Source organism: Vitis riparia, chromosome 15, assembly GCF_004353265.1.
Source record: "Vitis riparia cultivar Riparia Gloire de Montpellier isolate 1030 chromosome 15, EGFV_Vit.rip_1.0, whole genome shotgun sequence".
NCBI classification, from domain to species: domain Eukaryota; kingdom Viridiplantae; phylum Streptophyta; class Magnoliopsida; order Vitales; family Vitaceae; genus Vitis; species Vitis riparia.
The window spans coordinates 8,968,105-8,995,322 of NC_048445.1; the positions used below are offsets into that span (position 1 = coordinate 8,968,105).

General features: G+C 34.1%; 1 protein-coding gene across 2 annotated transcripts in view; it reads left to right on the forward strand.

The window, feature by feature from the left end:
- Positions 1-27,218, forward strand: part of LOC117932126 (protein VASCULAR ASSOCIATED DEATH 1, chloroplastic) — a 40,735-nt gene that overhangs the window by 10,067 nt on the left and 3,450 nt on the right. For both annotated transcript variants that reach the window (XM_034853184.1, XM_034853183.1), the window contains exons 2-13: positions 6,397-6,456; positions 6,957-7,007; positions 7,240-7,305; positions 9,497-9,592; positions 9,732-9,833; positions 15,678-15,775; positions 15,866-16,053; positions 16,597-16,637; positions 16,745-16,832; positions 16,979-17,065; positions 17,197-17,251; positions 20,450-20,516. In XM_034853184.1, coding sequence (XP_034709075.1) covers positions 6,397-6,456; positions 6,957-7,007; positions 7,240-7,305; positions 9,497-9,592; positions 9,732-9,833; positions 15,678-15,775; positions 15,866-16,053; positions 16,597-16,637; positions 16,745-16,832; positions 16,979-17,065; positions 17,197-17,251; positions 20,450-20,516 — 999 coding nt within the window. The remainder of the gene's footprint in view (positions 1-6,396; positions 6,457-6,956; positions 7,008-7,239; positions 7,306-9,496; positions 9,593-9,731; positions 9,834-15,677; positions 15,776-15,865; positions 16,054-16,596; positions 16,638-16,744; positions 16,833-16,978; positions 17,066-17,196; positions 17,252-20,449; positions 20,517-27,218) is intronic.

A 27,218-nucleotide genomic window follows, 5' to 3' on the forward strand; every position in this document is an offset into this window, starting at 1 on the left:
GGAGGATAAAGCAAGGAATTTGGAGTATCTTTGGGATTCTATTCATTTCCTTACTTCTCTTTGGGCTTTCTGTTTCAAGGTTTTTAAGGGACTCCCCGTAATGTGTTACAACTTAACTAGTTAACGGTGTGCAATTCCAAAGTGTTGGTCTAATCTCGAGAGTTTGTTTGTTTTTACTGTGTATTTTTTTGTTTTTGTATTCTTGTAGGTTAGTTTTCTTTGGTGGGAGGATTCTTCATCCTTCTCTTGTACTCCTTTTTTCTATCAATATATCCTTTTGTCGTTTCCTATAAAAAAAAAAATAAAAAAAAATAAAAGCACATAAACTATATAAGAACTAAAAAAATTCCACAAAAAATGATATAGATCTTAAATTTAGAATACCTTGCTCAAGATTTTCAATTTCTTCCATTGTTTCACGAAGGTTAATCGGTATTGGTGAAGATCGAAGCCTATTCTGTCCACAAATAAGCATCTCAACTGTTTTTGGAGACAATGAACTACGAAATGGATCAAGTATTCGACCACCAGTACTAAATTTGGACTCAAAAGCAACAGTGGAGATGGGAATTGCCAAAACATCCTTAGCAATTTGGGCAAGGACCTTAAATTTAGAACAATTGACCTTCCACCAATGCAAAATATCAAAACCATCATCAACTCTCTCATTACTTTCTGACAAGTACCAATCCAACTCTGACTTACTTTCTACATTGTCTTCCTCATATAAGTGTTGTGTAAAAGTGGAGACAAAGTTAAGATCATCTTGCTCCCCTAACTCGCTTTCCTTAGGTTGTGAGGATTCTTCCAAGTCACAGACTTCATTATGAAAGTAAAGGAGCCTATACTCATCATACAATTTCCTCAAAACATCAACCACCCTAGTTGACATATCTTTCGCAACCTCTTTATCATATAATTGATCAAAACAAAATTGCACAAACTTCAACTTGTATCTTGGGTTAAGAACAACTACAACATACAACAACAAATTACTTCTTTTAAGGTTTCCCCAATATTTATCATACTTAGCCTTCATATTTTGTGCCATGTCACTCAAAAGCGGATCATTGCTTTTCAAGTATTTTCGAATCAAGTTTCGAATTAAGCATAACTCATGAAAATATGCATTTGATGTAGTAAATAAATATCCTGAAATTCTTAATGTAACATCAAAGAATATTTTCAAGAATTTCACAAACACACGAGCATTATCCCAATCTTCAACCAAAGGGGGGCCTTTTTTCCTATCATCACCAACAAACTCTAAAACATATTGTGTATTTTGTTCTTCTAATCATTCAAATGCCTTTTGAAAATTTTCAGCTGTTTCCAACATTAAATAAGTTGAAGTCCATCTAGTAGAGACATCTAAACATACAAGATTTTTGCTTTAAATTTTTTCTTCCTCCACTCAAGTTTTAAACCTCAACAATCGTGTAGGAGAAGACTTCACATACCTCACCGCATTACAAATCTTAATAATAGAATCATGAAGATCTTTCAAAGCATCGGTTACAATAAGGTTAAGTATGTGTGCACAACATCGAACATGCATGACTTCACCATTCAAAACCAACCCATTCCAATTACTAATCTTCTTCACTAAATAGGAAATAGCAACATTATTAGAGCTTGCATTATCAACTATTACAGTAAACACCTTTTCAGCAAACATTTCTCAGTTGTTTTTCCTATTGTGTCTCCTTTATGATTAGGAATTTGACAAAAATTCAAAATCCTTTTGTGCAGCTTCCATTCATCATCAAGAAAATGTGCAGTGAGAACCATGTAATTAAGGTTTTGCAATGATGTCCATGTATCAGTAGTTAAGCAAACCTTTTGAGACAGCCTTGTCAAAACACTTTTCAATTTTTTCTTCTCACTTGAATACAATTGAGAGCAATCTTTAGCCACTGTAGCACGAGATGGGATAAAAAATTTAGGTTGAAGTTCACTACAAAATGCACGAAACCCTTCTCCTTCAACAAACCTAAAAGCCAACTCATCCACAATTATCATCCTAGCAAGCATTTTTCTACAATGCTCTACATTAAAACTAGTGGCAAGCAATGTGTAACCACTATCCCCCTCTCCCTCTCCTTCCTTGTTCTTGCTTTGGAATGATAATGTCTTTTGTTTTGGATCTTTACACCTAAATGGATGTTTCTGACATCCACTAGCTAAATGAGCTTTCATGTTGCTAGTTTCATTTCTTTTATCATGACATGCATAATCAATACCACAATAATTACATGTAGCCCTTGGATAATTGGGATCACATTCTTTTACTTTAGTGAAGTGATCCCAAACCTCCGAAGGTGGCTTTGTAGGTTTTCTCTTACTTGTACCCTGTGGTGGTAATGAGGAGTTGGGAGTGTCTGTTGGTGTGCTACTTGTAGGAGTAGGCATGCTACTAGACGAGTTTTCTTTTGTTGTAGACATCTATTGAAAAAAAAAATCAACAAAATAACAATTAAATTAATTAATGTGTCACAAATAGACAAAACTAAAAATATAGTTTTAAAAAAATATATAAATAAAAGAGAATATTTATTTTACTGTTCTTTACTATTTTTTGTTAATTGATGTAATGTATGTAACTCCAAATTACCATAAACTAATTTGAAAGATGTAGGAATAATTTGGAATTCATGAATTCATTTGTAATATTTGATGAATATTTTAGGATTTATTCAAAACCTACCATGTAAATTTAAATTTTTACCAAAATGAAAAAACTATAGGCTACATACTGTCCCCAAAATCATTGAACAAATCAATTAATTGGTGTATATAGACTCCATCATTCCATGGAATCCCACAATCAGTGCCTTAATGCCCTTATTATTTATTTAATTAAATAAAAAAATAAAACGACATGAAGGAGTTATTGACTTGAACAAATCAATTAATTGGTGTATATAGACTCCATCATTCCATGGGATCCCACAATCAATGCCTTAATGGCCTTATTATTTATCTAATTAAATAAAAATAAAACAACATGAAGGAGTTATTGACCTGTTTGTCTTGTTCTTGGTGGTGGGGAATGAACCTATGGAAGAAAGTAGAAGCAACTACAATCCTAATGCACTCAACAAGTTTGCTAAGCCACTAATGAAACCTTCTTTACTAGAGAAAAACCCCTTGATTTTTTGACTATGACTTTGGTAGAATCCCGGAGTATTTCGCTCTTAACCTTAGTTTCCAATTTCGGTCACAATAGCATAACTGGAAGTGAATAAAGAGTCGAAGACCAGTTTAGATCCTTCAGAATGTTAACAGAAAAAAAAAAAAAAAAAAATTGAAGTGAATAAATTTAGATTCAAACTTACACAACACCATTGATTGTTCTAAAGAAATGATTGTGGAAGAAATGTTTTGCCGAACACAGGACTCTGCACAAGGGCGAAATCTAGGTCTTCGACTTCAGTGCGTGATTTTCCCGATTTTCCCTTTTCATATATATATATATATATATATATATAATGATAAATGACACCATTTCAATAAAAATAACATATATGTTGGTTCGGTTTGGTTCAATCAATTTTTTTTTTCCTAAACCGAACTCCGAATTGACTTTATTGGGTTTTCTACTTTTAAAACCGAACCAAACATTTTTTAAAATGAAAACCAAACCAATTAGGCCGGTTTGGGTTAGTTGGGATCGGTTCGGTCGGTTTATAGGATTTAACTTACACCCCTATATACAATAGAAACCTCTCATCCCTCCATTAGGATTAACACAACTCCCTCGAATAGAAGTTGAAACAAATCTCCTCTTCTCGCTAAATTAACCTCTATGACTTACACGTCGAATAGAAGTCAAGTTGAACAACATTGAGAGAAATGTCCTTAAATGCCTTGGAACAAGAGGTTGAGAAGGATGGATAGGAATAAATTAGATCCCCTAGTGTCTCCAATGTCCTCCACTTGTCCTCGAAAATCCTAGCATTTATTCCCTCCACACAATCCATATCAATGTGAGACAAGCAATTTGTCATTGGACTTTGCCTTTGATGGAGCTTCCTAAAGTTCTATATGAGATGGACATCATATCACATATGTTCCTAGGAGGAACTCAATCCAAGTTGACTAAGTTGAATGGCTTGTGCTAAAGGCCCAAAGTCGATGGGTAGTGAACAAAAAAAGATGGTAAGATGTCTCTCCACTCCTCATGTACAAAATGCACCAATCAATGCTAAGGGTTTTGTAAGCTCTTCTCAATTGTAGCATATCATTGGTCTTTACTCTCTTATGAGCCACTAACCAAGTAAAGACTTTGAATTTAGATGAGACTTTAAATTTCCATAGAAATTTAGCTGCCATGAAAGGAATCGTGTTTGAAGAATTAGACAATGCTAAGAATAAAGACTTCACCAAAAATAAGCCCGAGGAAAATAATGATCAAGCTATTGCATTTGGAATAGATGGAGTCAAATGCACCCGAGTGAGAGAGAACATGAGTCTTTTGAGGTCCTCTGTCTTCAAATAATTAAGGCTATAATGAAAATTAAGGTTATAAGAAAAAGGGAAAGAAATGCTTAGGGTAGTTGAGATGGTAAGATTTTTTATTTGGGACAACTTTGAAAAGGCTTGGAAATTGAGAATGCGAAGGTTGACTACCCCTTTCACAGAAATGAATTCTTGCTCCATCACCCACCATAAAACATGTAGATTTGGAAAAATCTTGATGAACTTGTGCAATGACCTTCAAGGGGGAACAGTGTGACTACCTAACTAAAATGTTGGCATCCCATCCTTTGGGTTGTGTCTCGTAGATGCTCAAAATAGCCTGATGCCAAAGAGTTTTTCCTTAGTATACCTTCACAACCACTTTCCTAAAAGGCCTTGATTCCTCAAAGAAATCCTCCCTAAGCCCGAACACCAAACCCCCTTCCACCTTTGGCTTGCATACTAGTCCCAACTAATGAGGTGATTCCTCTTAACCTCACCCATCCTTGACCAAAAAAAATCTCTTTGCAATTTCTTAATCTTAGAAGCTAAGCCACTAAAGATGAGATCTTGAGAAGATAGAGGAAATAGCCAGGAATGTGAGATAAACAAAATTGTATTAGAGTAATTCTACCTCTCAGCGACAACAAAGCTTTTTTCCACCCATCCAATCTACGTGAAATTTTGTCAAATCACGGGATTCCACAAAGTGCTTTCCTTTGGATTCCCCCTAATGGAGGACCTAGGTAGGATAAAGATTAGTTAGAGACTTTGCATTCAAGCATCAAAGCCAGATTAGAGATTTGATCTCAATTCATGTTGATATCGGAGAGAGTGCTCTTGTCTAAATTGATCTTAAGACATGAAATTTGCCTAAAGAACCAATAAGATTAACTTGAGATTTTGCAATTTTTCTATATAGACTCTAGAAAAAAAGATAGTGTCATCAACAAATTGCAAATGAGATACTCTACACCTACTCCTAACCACTAAGAAACCTTCCAATACACTGCTCTCCTTTGCTCTCAATAACAACCTATTTAAAATGTCAGTTGCAATAGTGAAAAGGAATGGGGAGAGAGGATTCCCTTGTCTTAATCCTCTAATTGCTTTAAAGCATTCTTTGGCACTTCCATTCATTAACATTGCAAAATTTGTCGAAGATAAGCAACCCTCCATCCAAGACCTCCATCTAAAGCTAAACCCCTTCATTTCTAGTGCATGATGCAAAAAACTCCAATCCACACGATCATAGGCTTTTTCAAAATCAATCTTTAAGACTACTCCTTTCTCTCCTGTATATCTCTTCTCATCTACCATTTCATTGGCTATTAGGACAACATCTAGAATTTCTCCCCTCAACAAAAGCTCCTTGGATAAGAATTGCAGTCTTGTATTTTTTTTTTTGTCTCTTTTTCTGTAATTATTTATTTATTTTTATTCTCTTTGGTGCATTTCTAGTACCCTTTGATGCTACTAATTAGTTTTTAGCATTTTTTGTCCTAAATTTTTTTATGGTAATACTTTTGGGATTTATTGTTAACTTATTCAACATGCGTTTTACGTGGTATTTATTTTTTATTTTATTTTATTTTTTGTGTGAACAGAAATAAAAAATTCAAAACCACAATTTGAACCCTCTTCATTTTATAGAATTAGGCTTCCTTGCATCACTTGTTTAGTTATTGGGAAGGGACCATTTGTTTTCCTAGTTTGGAACATATCAATATTAGATTCAAAATGTTCATCTCTCCATTAATACTTAGACTATTACAATTACTGTTTCTATTATTATTACTATTTTTTTAATTCCTATAATAATAATATTATTATTTTGTATTCAAATCTTTTAATTTTCTTATTAGCTGCTGTGGAAGAGGAAATATTCTGTGCTGTCATTTCAATGTAATTGTTTTGGTATTTTTTATATTACAGTCTCCAGCGGCATTGAAGAGTGAAGAGTATCGACAGCTGTTCCGTCTTCCACTTGAGGAAGTGAGTGACTTTAGGCTTTTTATGGTTAATGACTAGAGTTAGTACTTCTTTATATTTTTCCTATTTTCCTCATTTAAAATAAGGGTAGTAATAACCTGTTTGGTTGGTGAATCTGTTCTTTCTCATGCTTGATATGAAATGATGGCTCTGGACTATATTTCATAGAACATGATATATTTTATTTCTCCCTTCTTGGTTGAAGAAATAAAGTCTTCTGTATCGATGCCATAGCTTGAGAAAGTAAAGTTTATATCTTAATCAATTTTAATTTGTTTCTTGTTGTTAGATTGTTGATTTTTCCTGTATGCCTATTATGAAAGAATGAGTCAGTGCATCTCCTCCTTCCCTCCTTCCCTCCTTCCCTCCTTCCCCCCTTCCCTCTCTCTCTCTCTTTCCCTCTCTATCTCACCCTCCCTCCCTCATTTGAGCACATGTTTAACCTTTTCCTTTCTCCTCATTTGAGCACATGTTTAACCTTTTATTTCACCTGTTCTCTATAGGTACTTGTTCAAGATTTTAATTGTGCATTGCAGGAGAGTATTCTTTTTCAGGTAACCTTGTTTGTTGTAATGTTTTGAGTTGTTTATTTGGGGCCTGCATGCTTTAGTTGATATTTCTTTCATATGATTCATGTCATCCTGCTGTCATTTTTTTTCTTTTGTTAAGGGTGAAATATTGAGATCTATGCTATGCAGTTTTTTTCGTAAATTTTTTTCTATGAAATGGCAGGTTTTGAATACTTCAAATTCTACATTCCTATCCTTATTCACTTATTGGTTGCAGGGTCATATGTATCTGTTCGTTCGTTATATTTGCTTTTATTCCAACATATTTGGGTTTGAGACAAAGGTACGATGGTAACCTTATCTTCAATCTTTGCATATTTTGAACTTCATATTATAAAGGATTCTGACTTGTTGCAAACTAATTGGTATATTTTCTTATTATAATATTATTTATTTTCATCTTTATACAAGTTATATTCCCTCATTTAAGCTATAAATTTTGAAGCTTCATTTATCCCTTGCTGGTTTTGCTCCTAGCTAAATGTTATTTTGTTCTTATTGATTGCTATTGAAATTGTCAATTAAAGAAAGCAGTATCATTGAATGGTTGCATACTCATAATATTGATTGGTGCTTTTAATATATTATCATTTGCTTATAAAAAAATGGTTGCATGCTCATGTGAAGAGTGCAGAGTAGAACAAAAACATTTGTTTTCTTGTTGTTGGATTCTTTGGCTAGAAATGAAGTCATATTGTTGATAGAAGTAAACCAAGAAGCATATGTGAAGTAGGATGAGAGATCTTTGTATAGGAAAAGAAGAAACAAACATAACCAATCATCAAAATAGAATCCCCCATAAAAAGGGGAGGAATCTAGCTAACCTCTTTACCAAGAGTCTGTCTTTGATTATATGATCCAGGTCCAAAACCACAAGGAGCCTTCCATAAGTTTGGAAATGTGAAAAATCTTTATTGATGGGTGTACTGCTGCAGTGTTGGGACTTAACTGCAATGGGTATTCACTGCATTGAATTTAAATTTTTTGACAATGTGTCATTGCCTTATTGCATCCTGTGAGAAGCTGAAATTAGTATTTTTCTGCTTCATTTTTCCTCAATTCCAATCCGAATCAAAATCCATTATCATGCAACTCCAAAGATGGCTTCTTGAAACTACTATTGTGTCATCTATCCAAGCAGTTTGACTGCCAGCCTTGAGCTTGTTTACAAAACTTGATCAATCATACACAACTTCACACCCTTTCTCTTTCTAGCTTCCATCAAAGATAATGTGAGAAATGATGGTATGCATATAGTCAGTTATTGTAAAAGAATAGAAAAGAGTGGAGAAACCTGTAGATGTCAGATTGTATGTAGATAATCTTTCTATGACCATGATAGGCTTTGTAGATTGGGTTAGCTCAAATTAAGGAGAGGGGGTTTGTTTTTTGTTTCTTCTCTCTTTTTTGCTTGCCTGTTTCTTTTGGTGTCAAAGGTATACATTGTGTGTACTTTGTTGTGCCTTCTTGCAGGTGCTACTCTTCTTGCCTATCAAAAGAAAAAGGGGAGGGAGAAGTGGAGAAACCTCTCGAAGCTCTGAAAATATAAATACAAGCAAGCACTTCCATAGGAGAATTGTTCAAATATTCCAATACACATGTGCTGCTTGATGAGGCTGGCATGCGGAATACAAAATGTTGAACAACATGGAAAAAGTATTATTTAGATACATAGATAAGCTGCTTAATATTTTATAGGAGTAACAGTCAGGTATATTATCTTTCCAAATGCCAGCTAGTCAGTTTCCCATACCTTTGTTGGTCACCAAAGGATTCACCAAGCTTAAAATTTGGTTCCTATGAGAAGCTCCAGTTGAGAGCTTGCAATACACGCTGGTAACTAGTTCCATGACATGTATCCTGTTGAAGACAACAATATCATGAGTTCTGTGGTTTTTGTACTAGATAAAATAACTGATACATGATCTGTTTACCACCTTACTTCCCGGTACTCTCAGGGAATTATATACATGCTCCTTCACATACGAGCAAAAGATCAAGTAACTGATGCATGATCTGTTTATCACCTTACTTCCCAGTACTCTCAGGGAATTATATACATGCTCCTTCACATATGAGCAAAAGATCTATTTTTAGTGTTATTTAGAAGCATTGATGGCATTTATTTTTGTGATTGAATTGGATCCTTTTGTTCCTTGAAGTATGCTCTACAGTTTCTAATGTTAATTTTCTTAGCTACTACAATATATTTTGAAGTTCTGAAAAATATTTAAAAATTTTAGTTATAGCTTTGATTTTAAGCTGTTTAGAAATTGCATCTAGGTAATGTTATAAATTGTCATTGTTTTGTTAAAAATTTGGGTTTATTTTGATTTAGGCAGTCATCGAACTTTTGGATGATCATTCTAAATGTTATTTAACTTCCTCATCCTCTGTTTGTTCACTGTTTGCTCTTATTCACAATCTTAATTGTTTCATGGAAATCTTAATGAGTTTATGGTTTAATGCTACAGAGAATAATTCCATTCCAAGAAGTCACATGTGTAAAAAGAGCGAAGACAGCGGGGATTTTTCCTAATGCAATAGAAATTTTAGCTGGGGAAAAGAAGGTGGTGGCAGATCTGAATATATTTCCTTCCTTTATTTTACTTGTGGGGACATGCTTCAAGAATGTGGCATAAATTTGTTCATTCTACTTGTGAACTGTAGTATTAGCTGCAGTGTCTTACTCTTCTTTTGATTTGGCAGTATTTCTTTGCATCTTTCCTATCTCGTGATGAAGCTTTCAAGCTCATTAATGATGGGTGGTTGCGACATAGTGATGGAGTCAAAGCAATTTCAGAACAGCAGGTGTTTCATTCATTTCACAGCTTATTTATGGTGATAACTGGCATATTGTAAAGTCATTTGAATTCATGATAACTTCTATATCATCTAGGAGCTCAATTTTTGAAAGTGAATCCTTTTTATTAATTTTTTGCAATTGGCTGTTTTGTTCATTATTTCCTTGCACTATGGTTAGCGTAAAGCCAAAGGGGGAGACAACATAAGAACCAAAACATGGGGAACACCCTCAAAGAAATCTAGAGAAATATGAAGTGAGGAAAGGATTTGGCATTGAATGGACACTTGTACACTAGACCAAAAATGTGATACACTAGAGAAAAGTCATATGAAAAACTGAACTTTTGGGAGTAACTAAAGAAACTTGTAGTAAGGAGGAGATTGTGAGACGCGTTTCTCTTGAGTGTTTTTAGGCATTCTCAAGTTTTTCTAGAAGCTTCTAGAGTGTTCCCAAAAATGTTTTCCTAAGGTTTTGAAGACTCTTTTATTTATTTATTCATTTTCTATTTCTATTTTTATTTATTTTTAAGATAATGGGGAATGCACTCCAACAACAAGACATTTAACCTATCTGTTAGCTAGGAAAATCCCTATGTGATATGGGTTGGCACTTCACCCCACATCACTTGAATACTGGGGAGGTTCAAACTTGGGACTTTTGGTCCATTAATGGAGGGCACTATGGCCCCTAGCTACACCTATGGCAGTTTTAAAAACTCTTCTAATGATTTTAACCATTGTTGCACCTCCTTTTCTAGTGCATTTTATTCTTAAAAGAAAGTTCTCCCTTTTTTGTGATATATTTGTGTATACTTCCCTATGAAAGGAAGATTTCTAAAACCAGCTCATAATGTTTCTCCTGAAATTTCCTAAAAGTTTTGTCCTAGATTCGGACATAGCTTTCCCTATTGCTAATTTTCTTAACAACTGTGGTTTGTATCTAGTACGGTTTACTATGTAACTATTACATTGTAGCATTTTTTCCCCTAGTTGTAACAATATTTCCTGTTTTTATTCAATATTTGTCTTCCACATCACCAATATTTAAATCATAAACCTAATTTAGTTAAAATTAAATCCTTATACATGAAAAGATTGATCATAGAATATCTTATGGGTGAATTACTAGATTGCATTAAAGCTTAGTTCATATCGACAATACTTACAATACTAACTATATCTTTCCACATTTTCTTTCCATATTAATAAGAAACAAGAGGTGTATTAAAGGCAAGTACATGAGAAGGACGAGGAATCCTCCCTTGATTTACAAAAGCCAATAAAAAACTGGAAGATTGAATTTTTTTAAGATACTAGGAAGACCTATACATCTATATAGAACTATATGAGAACATTCAATACAAAAACCTCTCATTCAAGTGAGGTTTTATACATCTATACAACCATAAGGATTAACAACATTGCATCCGAATAGAACTTGAAACAAATATCCTATCCTCAATATCCAAACCCTTATGATCCACACACCGAATGCCAATCAAGTTAAACAATCTTGAGAGGGATGCCCTTAAAATCTATTTTTCACTTGAATTTCTCTTTGATGGAGCTTCACAAACCCTTATATGAGATTGTCATCATATCACATATTCTCCTAAATAGAACCCAATCCAAACTGGATAATCTTAATAGCCTATGCCATAGGCCTAAAGTGAATGGACAATGTAAGAAAAAAGATGCTTGACTATTTCTCCACTCCTCAAGCACACAATGCACCAAGGAGGAAATTGTGAGGAGCCCTTATGTGAGACTTTCTCGTCCTTGTTTGCCTTATTTGATTCTAAAGAGGCATGGATGGTTGATTTGTGGGAACATCAAGGTGAAGGAGGAAATTGGAACTTCCATTTTGTTAGAAACTTGAATGATTGGGAGTTAGGTGTTATGGAGTGTTTTCTTTCTAAACTCCAAGGACATTCAGTGAAGAGGGAGCGGGAGGATCTTCTACATCATCTCTATTGACAGTTATGTCATCTACATAAATGGTAAGTGCGGTAATCTTCTTTTCAGGTGATTGCTTAATGAAAAGGGTATGATCTCCTTGGCTTTGGTGATAGCCAAATTTGAGCAAAGACTCAGCAAATCTTTCAAATCATGCCCGAAGAGACTGCTTCAAACCGTACAATGATTTCTTCAATCTACACACCTTTTCATTGCTGAATTTTCCTTCAAAGCTAGGAGACAAATCCATAAATACTTCTTCTTCCAAGTTCCCATGCAAAAAAAACATTTTTTACATCAAATTGTTGTAGAGGCTAGTTAAGATTTGCTGCTAAGGATAAAAGAACTCTAATGGAATTCATCTTTGCCATAGGTGCAAAAGTTTCTTGGTAGTCAATTCCATAGGCTCGTGTGTAACCCTTTGCTATTAACCTACCGTTATACTTTTCAATTGAACCATCAACTTTGTTTTTTATAGTGAACACCCACTTGCATCCCACGGATTTTTTTTTTCTTTGGGAAAATAACAATATCCCATGTTTCATTTTTATACAAGGCTTTCATCTCCTCATTTATAGCCTTCTTCCACTGAGAATCACATAGACCCTCTTGTACATTTTTAGGAACTGAATTTGAGGACAAATGAATGGTAAAGGCCTTATATTGGTGGCAAAGTCTATGATAGGATAGAAAGTTTGACAAAGGATGTTTAGTACAACTTCTAACACCCATGTGAATAGCTACAGGAATATTAAGATGTGTCAAAACCCTGATTAAGAAGAGAGGGATTAAAAGGATTAGATGTACCTAATTCTGGAGTTGATGACTGGTCGTGTGTAAGATAGATTGGGTCTTGTTCTTGCATTGGTAGCCTTCGCCTCCTAGAGTAAACCATCAAGTCTGAATCGGCATTTTCTGCACTATTGGTTTTATGATGTCTGTTTCTTTTCCTGCTGTTGGTTGTATGTTGTCTACCTCCTCTACATCACCATGTTTAGTAGTATTTTCTGCTACTGCTGGTTTTATGATGTCAGTTTTTATTCGTGTTGCTGGTTTGTATGTTGTCTATCTCCTCCACATCACCATGTTTAGTAGCATGACTCCAAATGGGAAAAGGAAACATCGAAGACTGATCTTCTTGCAATATTTTCCCCCCCTGAAGATCAAATTTCTGGTAATAGGGTTGGTTTTAAAAAAACTTACATCCATGGAGACAAATTTCCTTTGTGTAGGTAGATGATAGCACTTGTACCCTTTTTGTGTGGGGGAATAGCCTAAAAAAAAAAAATACACTTAGTGGCTTTAGGATCAAGTTTGGATCCATTATTGTTTGGGATAGGGACAAATATAGTACAACCAAAAACTTTGGGTGGAAGGGAGCCAAGACAATTTATGTGAGGTAGGTGTTGTTTTAGGATGCCTATTGGAGTCTTGGAGTTTAGCTTTTGTGGGCATCCTATTGATAAGGTAGGCAAATTGTAAGCACTACATCTCCCCAAAAAAACTTAGGAACATTTCTGGCAAACATTAGGGCTCTAGCTACCTCCAACAAATGTCAATTCTTCCTTTCGGCTACCCCATTTTGTTGAAGAGTACCTACACAAGAGGTTTGATGAATAATTCCATTCTCCAAGAAATAATTTCCAAGGGTTCGGTTTAAATACTCCCCTCTATGATCTAATTTCACAACTTGCAATTTTGCATTAAACTGGGTTCAAATCATATAATGCAACTGTTTAAGGGGGAGGATGGTATTGGATTTTTCTTTTAGGATATAGATCTATGTGGTTCAAGTACAGTCATTAATAAAACTTATGAACCATTTTGCTCCTAAATGACAAGGAACTTGTGAAGGACCCTAAACATTAATGTGGATGAGAGAAAAAAGAATTTCGCTTCTTTTATTGCTCAAAGGATAAGAAATATGGTGGTTTTTTAATAACTCACAAACTTCACATTGGAATTTAGAAGGATCCAAGTTGACACAATTTAGGGTATAAAGTTTTCAAAGAGAAAAAACTTGGATGCCCTAATCTTTCATATATTAACCATAGTTATTATTATTATTATTATTTTTTTTGTATTTCCTTTTATTTAATGAATTTGAATCTTTCCTTGCTCCTCAATTATCTTCCTCGTAGTTAAGTCTTGAAACACACAATGTGTGGGAAAGAAAGTTACAAAATAGTTACAAAACATATTTGGGACATACAAAGCAGATGAAAGAGTGATATTGGGAGTGATTGAAACATTGCCTTTACCACTAAGTCAAAGATCCTTTAGCAACCTGTACTTTTTGGTTGCTAGAATATGGAATGTATGATAGAAAAACATTAGACTCTTTAGTCATGTGATTAGTTGCCCTTGAATCGATAATCCAAGTGTTAGAATGAAGAATACTAGAAGTACTAAGGGTTGTTTTAAAAGTACTTGATTGTGCAAAAGTACAAGAAGTGGAGGAAGAGGAAACCTTAGATTTTCCCATAATCTTATACAAGAGATCTAGTTGTTCTTTTGTGAAAGGGAGATTGTTTGAGGTTGATGTTGAACCTAGTGTCTTTGGTGTTTCTAAATTGCGTGTTACCCTTGTGGGCGTCCTTAGCCCTTGATTGTGGCTTTCCATGCAATTTCCAACATGTCTCTCTAGTATGTTTTGGCTTGTTGCAATGATGGCAATAAATAAGTGTCGATGGCAATAGAAAGTTACGAATATGATAGGCAAGGGTTGGCAATGAAGGCTAAGAAGAAGAAAAAAAAACTACCAAAAACCTTTTTCCAGCTCTGATACCATGTTGGAAAATAAATTTTTTCTTATTTTTCTTTGAAAAACTAGTACAAATATATATACAATTTTCAAACTTGTAAAATAAATGGAAATAGAATAACACAGCTGACCTATTCCTAAAATTCTTCCTACAAATCCTCTAAATTAGAACTTATTTACATAGTCAACTAATCTAAATATGTAGAAAATATGCAGAAAATTAGGAATAAATCAAATAAACTCCTTGAAATCATGAATTATTGGATTCCAACAATACCTTGGTTTCAAAACAAGTTTTCAAAAAACTTATTTTTATTAAAAAATTACCAAACGTGTTTTCGAGTCTAAAAAATAGTTTTCTATTTTTAACAGAAAGTTGTTTATTAAAAATAGTTCCTAAACAAGCTCTTAATAGTAATCTTTGATTCTCCAATATAATGGTTGATAATCATTTTTGAGCATGTGTGACTGCATTTTTTGGTTTTGATGCTGGAAATGGTTTGATACTTCATTGACATAGAAAATGCTTTGGAATTTTGTCAACAATAGATTATGAAACAAGAGATTTAAGGCATGTTTCTAAAACACTTCTGAAAAAACACTTTTTGAGAATAATTTTCAAAGCCAAATTTTTTGATGTTTTCTAGAACGAAAATCTATTTGGGAATTTGAAATGTTCTCAACCTGTTTTTTGTGTTCCCAAATATTTCTTAATTTTTTATTTATTTGTAATGCTTTATTTTCAAATCATTCTCCATCTTTGTACAATTAATTTTTAAAACAACACCTAGAAAACAAGTGAAAACAATAAAAAATGTTCTCAGAAATACCCTGGTTTCAAAAAACTGTTTTTTGTTAAAAAATTACCAAATGTGTTTCAAGTCTGAAAAACAGTTTTCTATTTTCAATAGAAAACTGTTTTTTAGAAATAGTTCCCAACAATGGTTGGTAAATGGTTTAATTAAACATTGTCATTGATATATCTATTGGTATCCCATGTTTGAATCTTGACAAAACTGGCAATATTAGTATCTAAATTTTGTATTAAATGTGATGATGGGATCTAGGTACCACTAATTAGGTGGAGTTAAGCTTAATTGTTATTTTCTTTCATGCTAATTTTATTTCAGGAGTCAGTATCGGATGGTTGCTTAGAGAATGGAATTGTTGCAGATGAAGAAGTAAAGAGCTCTGAAGAGCCAGTCAATGAATTGGATTCCATTGACAGGTATTTTTATGAGCCATATTGATTATTTTTCAGATTAGTTCTGTGAAATGTTCTGATTGATGAAGGCATTATTACATGTATGTGAATCAGGAATAAAGATCCTCCGCTTTCTAAAGATTCTAAGCTTCCATCCGATGCCGAAGATGACATTGTGCCAATAACACCTGCAGACCAGCAAGATAATGTGGAACAGAATGTGGAATCAGTTCCAATTACTGACTCTTCGTCTTCTGGAAATATTTTGACATGGAAGCAGGAGAATTCTGTTGCACCTAAGGGTTGGTTTACTCAATGTCAATCTTGAACCATCAGTCTTGTTGCTTGTCAGAATTGGCACATTTCTTATTAGATTGTTCTAGTATCATGAAATGTCAGTTTGAACATCTGTTCCAAGCACCCAGTTTAACCTAATGTTCCTTTACTTGATGAATGCAACAGAAACATTAACTTATGTAACTCCATATTCCTTCAATCAAATTCTGTAGGCAGTACAATTTACGATAGTTGTATCTAATATTTGTGGTCTGTATGTGTGTGGAACACAGTTGATTTAGTAGTAACTTTGAATTTAATTGATGTTTTTGCTTCTTTTCACTTCAGTGAAAAAGTAAACGTGATACTCTTTTAAGACTGAAATCACTTGTTTTCTTAATTATTCAACTTTATTTATTGTGGGGCAGCATTTTTCTCTAGTGATTTAATCTCTCTTTCTCTTGTGGAGTTTCTCTATAGTGATTTAAATACACAGATTATTTTTATTGTAAAATTTCAATTCTTTTTCCTTGTTTTTGTTCTCATGCTATGTTGTTTGTTGTTTGCAGTACCTGAATATTACTGCAATGTTGCAGAGGCAAAGTTTCCGGTAAGATAACTGCCTTCTTCTATCATATCAATGTATTGAGTTTGATTAACACTGGTATATAATAAAATAAAATTCTTCTGATTCATGCTTTCGATTCATGTCTGCAGATAAAGGTGGAGGAGTTTTTTACTTTCTTTTTTTCGGATGATGCTGTGGATTTTATTGAATCATTTCATAAAAGATGTGGAGATAAAGGTAGTCTGCTCAGAATGTGGAGATGTTATACCTGTTTGTGAATTTCTCTTATTCTTATTTGTTGTGAATTTTTCTGAACATTGTAGAGGGTCTCAGTTATTTTCTTCACGATTGTTTGCTTAAGTGGTCTGTTATATGACTTTCAGAGTTCAGGTGCACTTCATGGTCCCCTCACGACAAATTTGGGCATGCCCGTGATAAGTCATTTCAACATCCAATAAAACTATATTTTGGTATGGCCATGCACATTAATTTTGTTTTTGTTTTTATTTTTATTTTTCCAGTCATGAATCTTATGTTTCTTGCATGTTCTATAGATATCTCTCTTACCTTGAAAGTATTAATTTCTTGAGTTGCCATTAAGGTGCAAAATTTGGCAGCTGTCGGGAGGCTCAGAAATTTCGTGTTTACAAAAACAGGTTGCTAATATATTTCTTTTAAGGCATTTCCAATAATTATTAATAGTATAAATTATATCATATTTTTATTGTTATTATCACTAATGTTATTCATTTTATTCTTCTTCTTATTCTTATTATCATTATTATTATTATTATTATTATTATTATTATTATTATTATTATTTCTGTTTTAAAACAGTTATAACTGATCATATCTCTCTCAGTTTAGATTTCATGTGCTTGTATCCTTCCCTTGGTCCCCTTGTTCAGCTAACAAGATTGTCGATGATTTAGTTAAATGTGGAGCCAAGCATATGGTATCTTTTTGAGGGGAATTTTTTTATCCATTTGAATTGCACATTATTGCATATTTTGTACATTGTTCAGAAATTTAAAGGGGTTTGATTGAATGAGTGTGATAGAAATACTAAATTTTTTCAAAACATGGTTAATGTGCACAGAAGAAGGAATTTTTGGTCACGATTAAAGTTAATGGGGAGTCGCTCTTTGAGGAGAATGAGATGAAGGAAGGAGTGGCTTTGGCCTTTTACTATTTGTGGTCTTATTAAGGGGGGTTTGAGACCTGTCATCAATGCTATGTCTTTCAAAGTTTTGGATAGGCAGGAGATGAAAGGATTAGAGGTGCCATTCTTAAATGAAAGATACAGGGAAAGATGAGAGCTCTGTCAAGAAAAAGGAAAAGAAACAAACAGACCTAGACCTCTATCAATGCAGAACTACACTATGATGCCAAAACTGGAAAACCTAAATCCACAAGAAAAAGTAAAAACAACAGATCCTGATCCCCATCAATGGAAAACTATATCATTATGCCACAACTCTAGAACCCAAATCTAAAAGATTCATAAGAAAAATAATGGCCAACAAAGTTGATAAAGAACAATTTTATTAGCTATCTCAGTGGACAAAGATATTGCTAGTCATAAGAGAATTTGGCAGAGGTTTTGCTAGAGAACACTGCATGTTTTTTGCCCGGACTCCCCTTCTAGTGATATCCTACCAGTTGGAGAGAATGTTGCCGAGGCTGCTGTTGTTAGATCTTGATCTTTGGGATTGTGTCAGCTCAAATCTCTGCAGTGGAGGGATTAATTTTACTAATGTTTGGTAAAGTTACCAAACTCTGAGAGCTGAATCCCATCTTCTTAGGGATAGGTCAAAATGATCTTTATCTTGATCTAATTTTAGTTGTTTATTAGAATATTCATTTTCAGCTTTCAAGTCATTTCTAATTAAGGTGGTGTTTGGTTAATTAAACACTTAGTACTTGAAAGATTTTAATATGAATTTTGCTGAGGACATAAAAAGTATTGCTTAAATCTTTCTACAAGTCTTAAGGCTGTTCAATATAAAGAACTTCAATTTTTATTTATTTTATGTTTTTTGGTAACTACGAAATTTGACATATTTACCCTCATAAATATTTAATTAATGGACTGACAAAGGAGAAAGAATGGAATATCATGGTCGAGAGCTGATGGGAAGTCGAGTGTTTTGGGCAATGGGCCATGAAACTACTTTGGATTAAGAGAAAGTGAACTTTTTGTTGACTTTTTTACTTTCCGTTAACTTTGATTTTAAGCAATATTATGAAGTTATTTTATTAAACATACTATATATATGTTTAATGACTTCAATTTTTCCATTAGGTCATATCAAGCTATTAAGTTATTGTACCAAATGCTTCTAACTTGTATACATCCAAAGGAGATCAACAAGGATTAAAATAAGCCACCTGTTCCTATGGTATAAGGTGCGTACCATGCTGAGAAGTGCGTTAGTTCAATGATGTGCACTGGTCTTCACAGCATCATAGATACAAATTAGCCATGTATTCCACTACCTTAACTAATCCAAACACCTAATTATTTATCTTAAATTCATTGAAGCACCTATTTTCACTACTACAGACATTGTTGTAAAATTCTGCAACTAGCTGGGACTAGAAATCTGAACTGGGATTTTAGAAAGCACCTGGATCCAAATTAGGGTGGAATATTGGATAACATTCACCAACGAATCAGAAACTTGGCTATAACTCACAAGAAAATGGGAAAAAAAGTTTCCTTTCAAGGTTTGGGTCAATGGCTGGTTTAAATGGTAGAGAGTGTTAGTTGATATTTTGATGATTGTATAGGATTTTCTCTTACACTGAAAGATGATGAAATCAACATAATGGAAATAGGTATCAACATTTAATGATTTTGGTTTTTAGTGTCTCTCTCCTTTTTAAGCACACCTTTGGTGGGTGTCTAATGTAAATAACGTGTCTGTGATGCTGTGTCTTTTGCTTAGGAATCTTTAATGTATATTCGCTATTTGAATCGATATTGACGCTACTTGCCCTTTAGTAGATCGTGAGAATCGCAAAAAGTCTCTTTCTTTGGTAACTAGAGTACATGTATGGGCAACCTTAAGCTAGTATGTTAGCTCAATAATTTGGGAATAAATAGCATAGAAGTTTGAACTCATAACCTCCTATAAGCCAAGACTTTGATATCATGTTAAGTTATCAAGTTGAACCAAAAGCTTAAGTTGACAGGTAATGGACCAACAATATACATGAAACTAACTTAGGCTATATCCCCAACAAAAATTTTTAGAATCCTATTGCAAATCAATTTGTATTAAGTAGTCTTTTAGCCTGTTTTGGATCATCCGCCTTCTAGAGGGAAACTAAAAAGACATGGTTCGTGCCAAGTTAGCTTAATTTACTATTTGCAGTATTTAGTTTTAGTATTAATTAGAGAACATTAAGTGGTAGCTCGTTCATAGTGTTTGTTGGTATAATTATATGAAGGAAAGTGAAAAGTCAGAGCTATTTGATTTTTTGGTTGAGGTTCACATTGTGATGTAGATTACGATCTTGGAATTTCAGCCTTTTTCCATTTGGTTTTTTGAGGTTTTTGAAGAACGATTGCTATTTACCAGGGCTATACCTACCTTTATGTGGCAACATGCATAATTAGGACTGTTCATAGACAATTTATGCTCTGTTTGTTTCTGTTTGATGCATGTTTTTAAGCTTATAAAAAATTCTAATATCACCTACCAATACTTATTGGTTTTCTTGATTTTCAGTATAAATTAACTGAATTTAACTTTATGTAGTGCATGAGAGTGCCGTTTTACCAATATTTATTTTTCTGCTCCAGTACACATTTGTTAGTATTTTTGATATTGACTTTTCTTTTACAGTCATTTGATTATTGAGACATCACAAGAAGTCAATGATGTACCCTATGGAGATTATTTCACTGTTGAGGTACTAATTATATCCAAATCTTCATAACCATATTACCTATATCAAAAAATTCCTGGTGTGCTTTTCTAGACTTGTATTCCTGTAATATTATGAATATTTATTAATGTAGAATGAGTATTATGTTTCTATTGTACAATATTTGTATCTGTATGATTTATAAATCGAAATTTAATACATAGAAGAAGCCTAAGATCCTCTAAAAAGGAAGAGATGATTATTAATTGTAGAAGATAGTGAGACTCCTAAAAGGTATAGATGTGGTGTCAAAACTTAATGCTCTAGAAGTTAAGGAGATTTCAAGTATGTGATGGATCTGAGAAAGAGTTGAATTGAGAAAATATCAATTATTAATTTACATTTTTTGGGTCCTTGAGGATTTCCAAAAAAAGTATTATCTTACGCATTTATTGAGGTTATTAATATAGTACTCTCACCCAAGTTGGGACTAGAAGATTTTATTATTTAAGTGAGAGTATTAATATATCAAACAATTACTTATCGAGGTTTTACTATAATTATGATATATTGGCTAGAATTTTGGATCAATTTGTTTCTAAAAGTAGAAAGGAGATACAAGTCAAGGATAAAATAGTCAATAGTAGCAAAAATATCAGTGGTTTGATTTTACAAAGATATCAACATAAATAATGATATCAAGATCAGTAAAAATGAAAAAAAATCACAAGCATGGACCTCAAAATATGAAAATTTTGGATGAAACTTTGATAAATGATCAAACGATAAAAAATGTACAAATTAAGGTAGTGATTGGATGTACCTCTTGTTTTTGTTTTTAAAAATAGAAACTACTACATAAAATGCAAGAACTCTTATACAAAAACTAGAGATTTATTTTATGTTCTTGAAAAAACACTTTTCAAAATTTTTAAAACTTTGAAAAGCAAAGTATGATCATGTTAGTTGGAGTTTTGTGCTGGTAGTGTTGGATAAATGGGTTTTGGCTCCAAGTAGGTTAATTGGATCAAATGGTGCATGCCTATAGCATTTCTCTAAGTCAATGGGACCCTCTCTGATTTCTTCTAGACTTCTAGAGGCTTGAGACAAGGTGATACTTGTCTCCCTTATCTATTCATCAAGGTTGTAGAGGCTCTTTCTTGCATCCTTATTAGGGCAAAGGAGGGTTGTTATAGAAGACTTCTCAGTTAAAGGAAGAGGTTGTTTGATGGTGGAGGTTTCCCACTTGTTATTTTTTTGACGATACTCTCATTCTTTTTGAAGCTAGTAAGGAGAACTTGGAGTGCTTGAGTTGGGTATTCATGTGGTTTGAGGCAATCTTTGGACTAAAGATCATTCTTGAGAAAAGCAAGTTGATTCCTATTGGGGTAGTCTCAAATATGGAGGATCTAGCTAGTGTTTTAGGATGCATGGTGAGCAATCTCCTAGCCACCTATTTTGGCTTTCCTTTGGGAGCCTAGTATAGGCCTTCTACGGCGTGGGATAGGATGGAAGAAAGATTCTAGAAAGGGCTTGCTTTGTGGAAGAGACAGTACTTATCAAAAGGAGGAAGACACTTGGATAAAAAGCCCTTTGTTGAATTTGCCGATTTTCTTCATGTCTCTTTTTATCATTCCAAAGAGAGTGGTTCCTAGATCAAAAAATTTAAAGAGTTTCTTTGAGGAGGGGGGCTTTGGAGTGTAAGTCGCATCTAATAAATTGGGTTATAGTTTGCATGGACAAGTAGAAATGGTGTTTGGGCATTAGAAACTTATCCATCCTTAACAAGGCTCTTCTCATAAATGGTGTTAGAGATTTGTGATTGAAAAGAATCCTCTTTGTAAATAAGTGATTGTAGGGAAGTATGGGGAGGAAGAAGTGGGTTGGTGTTCTAGAGAAGTGAGGGAGAGATATGGAGTGGGTGTGTGGAAGGCAATCAAAGGTGGTAGGGAAGTCTTAAAGGGTAGAACAAATTTTAAGGTGGCTTTTAGGAGTAGAGTGAAGTTTTTGGAAGGACAAGTGGTGTGAGGGCACTCCGTTATCATATTAGAAAGAGTGACATCTTTTTAGTTAGTCCTTCTATTCCTCTTTGTCATATGGGAGGGCCGAGGTATTTTTGTTTAACATAGTTTGGAATTCTTGGGTTCCTCTGAGGTTTAGCTTTTTTACTTGAGAAGGTACTTGGAGTAGGATTCTTACTCTAGATCAGCTCAAAAGGAAGGGTTGGAAGATCCCAAAGAGATGTTACATGTGAAAAGAAAAAGAAGCAATGGTTAACCATATTCTCCATCATTACTTTAAAGTAGGCTTTTTGTGGTAGTTGATTTATGCTCTTTTTGGTGTGTAGTGGTTGATGCATTCTTCAATTGGGGATGCTCTTTTGAGATGGCACTAGACTTTCATAGGAAATAAGAGAAAAAAAGGCTTGGAAGCTTGCTTCGTTGTGCTTGTTTTGGACTATGTAAAGGAAGAGAAATAGGAGAGCTTTTGAAAATTGTGAAAAAATTGATCAAGCAATCAAACATTCTTTCTTGTATATCTTTTTAAAAAGGGTTAAAGTGTCTACAGGGGATTGTTCCTTGTCCATATTAGACTTTGTGGATTGGTTATGTTCTAAGTAATGACATGGTGGCTGTTTTTTGTGTTTTTGCACTTCTTATTTTTGGCTCTTTGGCTTCTATAGATACATTGTGTATACTTACCTATGTTTTCCATCATTGGTAATCATTATTTACCTATCAAAAAAATGCATTGATAACAAATATGATTTTGAAAGTGAAAGCTAAATACTAATGTAGAGAAAAAAATTTCGTTTCATCGAATTTCAATATGTGAAAACACATTTCATTTAATACCAAAATGATAACATATGTGGCTTGAAGGTACTTGATGACAATGGGATTCCATCTAATGACAACATCATATTGTCTTGATCTAAATAATATCGTTATCACAAAAAAGAGTTTGTGTAATTTTGCATGTAATTGGGAACATTCTAGACATGATTATCTTAATTCTTTTCCCCTGCTTCTCCATGAATAGGAAATTATTTGAATTTCTCCTTATGCTATATTCAAAACTTATATGACATTTGTAGAAGAGGAAAATCAAATATTGATGAAATATTTGCACCCTCTACTTCAATAATCAATACCCCTAAATTACAAATATTTGAATGGAGAAATCGAGGATGTTATCAATCTTTTTTCATCCTTAGTATAACTTAATGTTTCCAGCTTTTGATATTAAACAGAAACACTTTTTTTATATGCAAGCCAAAAAATAATAATAATAATAATAGCACCTAACAAAAAGTGCAACAAAGTACATCAGTTGTAAACGAAATATGCCAAAAGTTAGAGTGAAAAAAAGCCAGGGTATGAAAAACAGAAGTCCCTTCACAAAGACTTTAACCGACAATTAAAATCTATCATGACTAGGAGACCCCCATCTATGCACATTCTAACCCACAATAAAAGATTACAAAGAAAAGTGGATTTAAGTATTTGATTAGACATCACTTTGCTTTTGAATGTTCAGATGTTCTTCAGTCCCTTTCCTTCCATAAAAACTAAAACGTGCACGATGGGATAACCTTTCAAACTTTCTTTCATTTTTTCTCACAAAACAACCATACTACCCTAAAAGGATTTCTCTTACTGGAGTTGACATAACCCATGCAATCTCAAACAAGGAAAACACCAAATTCCATAACATTCTAGCTTAAGCTCAATGCAGAAAGATATGATTTACTGACTCAACATCCTCCTTATGAAGAAAACATTGATTCACTAGAGACCATCTCCTCCCTTGTAGCCTATCCAAAGTCAAAACCTTTCCCCTATAAACTTTCTATGGGAAAAATCCTACTTTGGTCGGAGCCATTGAATTCTAAATAACACGTGGAACTCTTCTGCTCTTTCCTGCCCCAAAAAATCATAGAAGGATTTAATTGAAGATTTACCATTCTTTGCATCCATCATTCCATCTTATCTTTCTCATCCCTTCTCATAGCCTGACCTTAAAGCTTTAAGAAGGCCTTGATCCTCTCCATCTCTTAGTAATTCAAATTCATTAAAAGACGAGGGTTCTAATGTCCACTCTCACCTTGATGATTCCAAACATTTGCAACCCAAGCATTCTTTGCCATAACTATGGTACACAAGAAGGGAAGGGCTCTCTCAGAAATAAATCACCACACCATTTATCATTCTAGAACTTCACCCTTCTACCATTATTCATGCTAAATAAGGTTTTGCTCTTAATACTCTCCTGAACTTACCTTAAAGCTTTAAGAAGGCCTTGACCCTCTCCATCTCCTAGTCATTCAAATTCATTAAAAAATGAGGGTTCTTATGTCCACTCTTACCTTGATGATTCCAAAGATTTGCAACCCAAGCATCCTTTCCATAACTATGGTACACAAAAAAGGGAAGGACTCTTTTAGAAATAAATCACCACACCATTTATCATTCTAGAACTTCACCCTTCTACCATTGTTCATGCTAAATAAGGTTTTGCTCTTAATATTCTCCTGAACTCTCTTCATGGTCTATCATAACCTTACTCCAAAACCACCCTCACTTTCCCTAGATGCCCACCCCAATCTTCCTCTCCATACTTGCTAACAATATTTTCTTCCGTAGGGATTCATCTTCTGAGACAAACCTCGAACTCTACTTACCTAGTAGCGCTATTCAGAATTGGGAGGATTATAATTCCAAGGCCTCCATCACGATTCTCCTTGCAAGTAATCACCCATCTCACAAAATGTGGCCTTTTCTCTAATAAACCCTCACCCTGCAAAAAATTTCTTTGCATCTTCTCGATCCTCTCGCTCACCTTCTTGGGCATGACAAAAAGAGACATGTTCAGTGCGCAAGCTTGACAAAATGCTCTTTAAAAGAGTGAGTCTCTCACCCTTAGAAAAATATTGCATTTTCCATATAGCTAGCCTTCGATGAACCCTTTTTTCCATTGAATATCAACCAACCCTCAATTTATAGAGGGCTTTCTAGAGGAAGACCTAAGTACACAGTGAAAATATCCCCCTTCCTACAACCCAACTCAGCCACCTACTTGTCCACATTAGGAACGCTGTATCAAGGATCTCTAATGGAAAGGCCCAATTGATACAAATTGTAGGCCTTTTCTATGTCAAACTTACATATTATACCATCAAACCATTCTTCAACCCTGAATGGATAACTTCATTTAGCAAATAGCATCGCTCCAAGATTTGTTTCCCCTCAGCAGAGCATTCCGTAAATTTGAAACAACTGTTTTTCACCACCTTGTTCAGCCTATTTTTCAAAACTTTGGCAAGCAGTTTATGTAGATTGCTTACCAGACTTTTAGGCCTGAAAATTTTCAATGCTTTGCCTCTCCTTCTTAAGTATCAACACCAAGAAAGTGGCATTTAAGCTTCTTTCGAATTATTCACTCCCATAGAACTCCATGAAGAAATTTATCACCTCATTCCTTAACAAAGTCTGAATAATATTTGTTAAAACACCATTGTGAAACTATCTGGTTCTGATGCTTTATCCAGACACATCAAATTTAAAGCCAACCCAAACCTTCTCTAAAAATGGGGACCTCCAAAGCCTTTGGACATTACACATTTGATGTTAAGTTGATTTTGTGTGTGTCGACATTTGTATTTAGCCTTTATGGTTAACTGGAATCAAGAACATATTCTGGCAAGATTGTTCTATGCTTTGTTGTATATTTAGCTTATTTTTTATTGATCATTGGTTGTGCCAAACCTTCTTTAACACCTTGATGGTGATGGTTAACTGAAGTCAAGAACATATTCTTGGGAGATTTTTCTATGCTCTGGTGTATATGACCTTATTTTCACTTGAGTTTGATCTCCATGGGTAGTGCCAAACCTTCTGATCAATGTCTAAGTTGCCCTCCTTTGTTCTGCTCTTAATTTTCATATTCTTCCTTCTTCCATCATTTGACAAGTTTCAAGGTTCTGTTCTGTCTTCCTGGTTTTTCATTGATACTTCTGCTGCTTCCAATTTAATATTCATGCTATAATATAATCTCTAACCTCTTATCCTTCTGAATTAGTCTCTTTTCTGTTGCTTTATGGTTTAAGATAGTAAAGACAAATCAGTGTATTTTGGCTTCATCGACAGATTTAAAGCTGGCATCTGCTTACCTATGGCTGATGTTGGTATCTTACAGACTGTCTACTGGATGCCATATCATTCTTTTCTGCTTTGGTCTCTGGAAAGAATGAGGAACATGATTGGATGAAAGCACAGCTGTAGGGATTGCTGAAGTATCTACATCTTGTTGCAGACAAAAATAGGAGAAAAAATGTTTGGTTTAGAAGGCCTGCAGAGTCCTAGGATTTGCTTAGTTTAAAAGGAAATGTAGAATCAAAGAGTAAAAACAGAAAAAGAGAAGAATAGAAGAGAGAAATAAGAAAAGGGGAAGACATTGATAGAAGACAAAATGAATGAAATGGCTATCCTCAGAAATTTGATTTAACTCTTATCCTCAGGATAAGAGTGTCCCTGCAGTAGCATAAGTACATGATTTCACAAATACTAAAAATGTCTGGACAAATGTCCTTCCATTGAAGGTATCTACATACAATATCCTGCCTACTTGTAGTAACTGTTAAATCATTAACTGATGCTAAGCTTAGGTTGTTAAGTACTTAATGCATCAGTAATACATGTCACAGTGATTGGCACTCTAGGCTAGTAGCTTTAATGCCCCACTTGT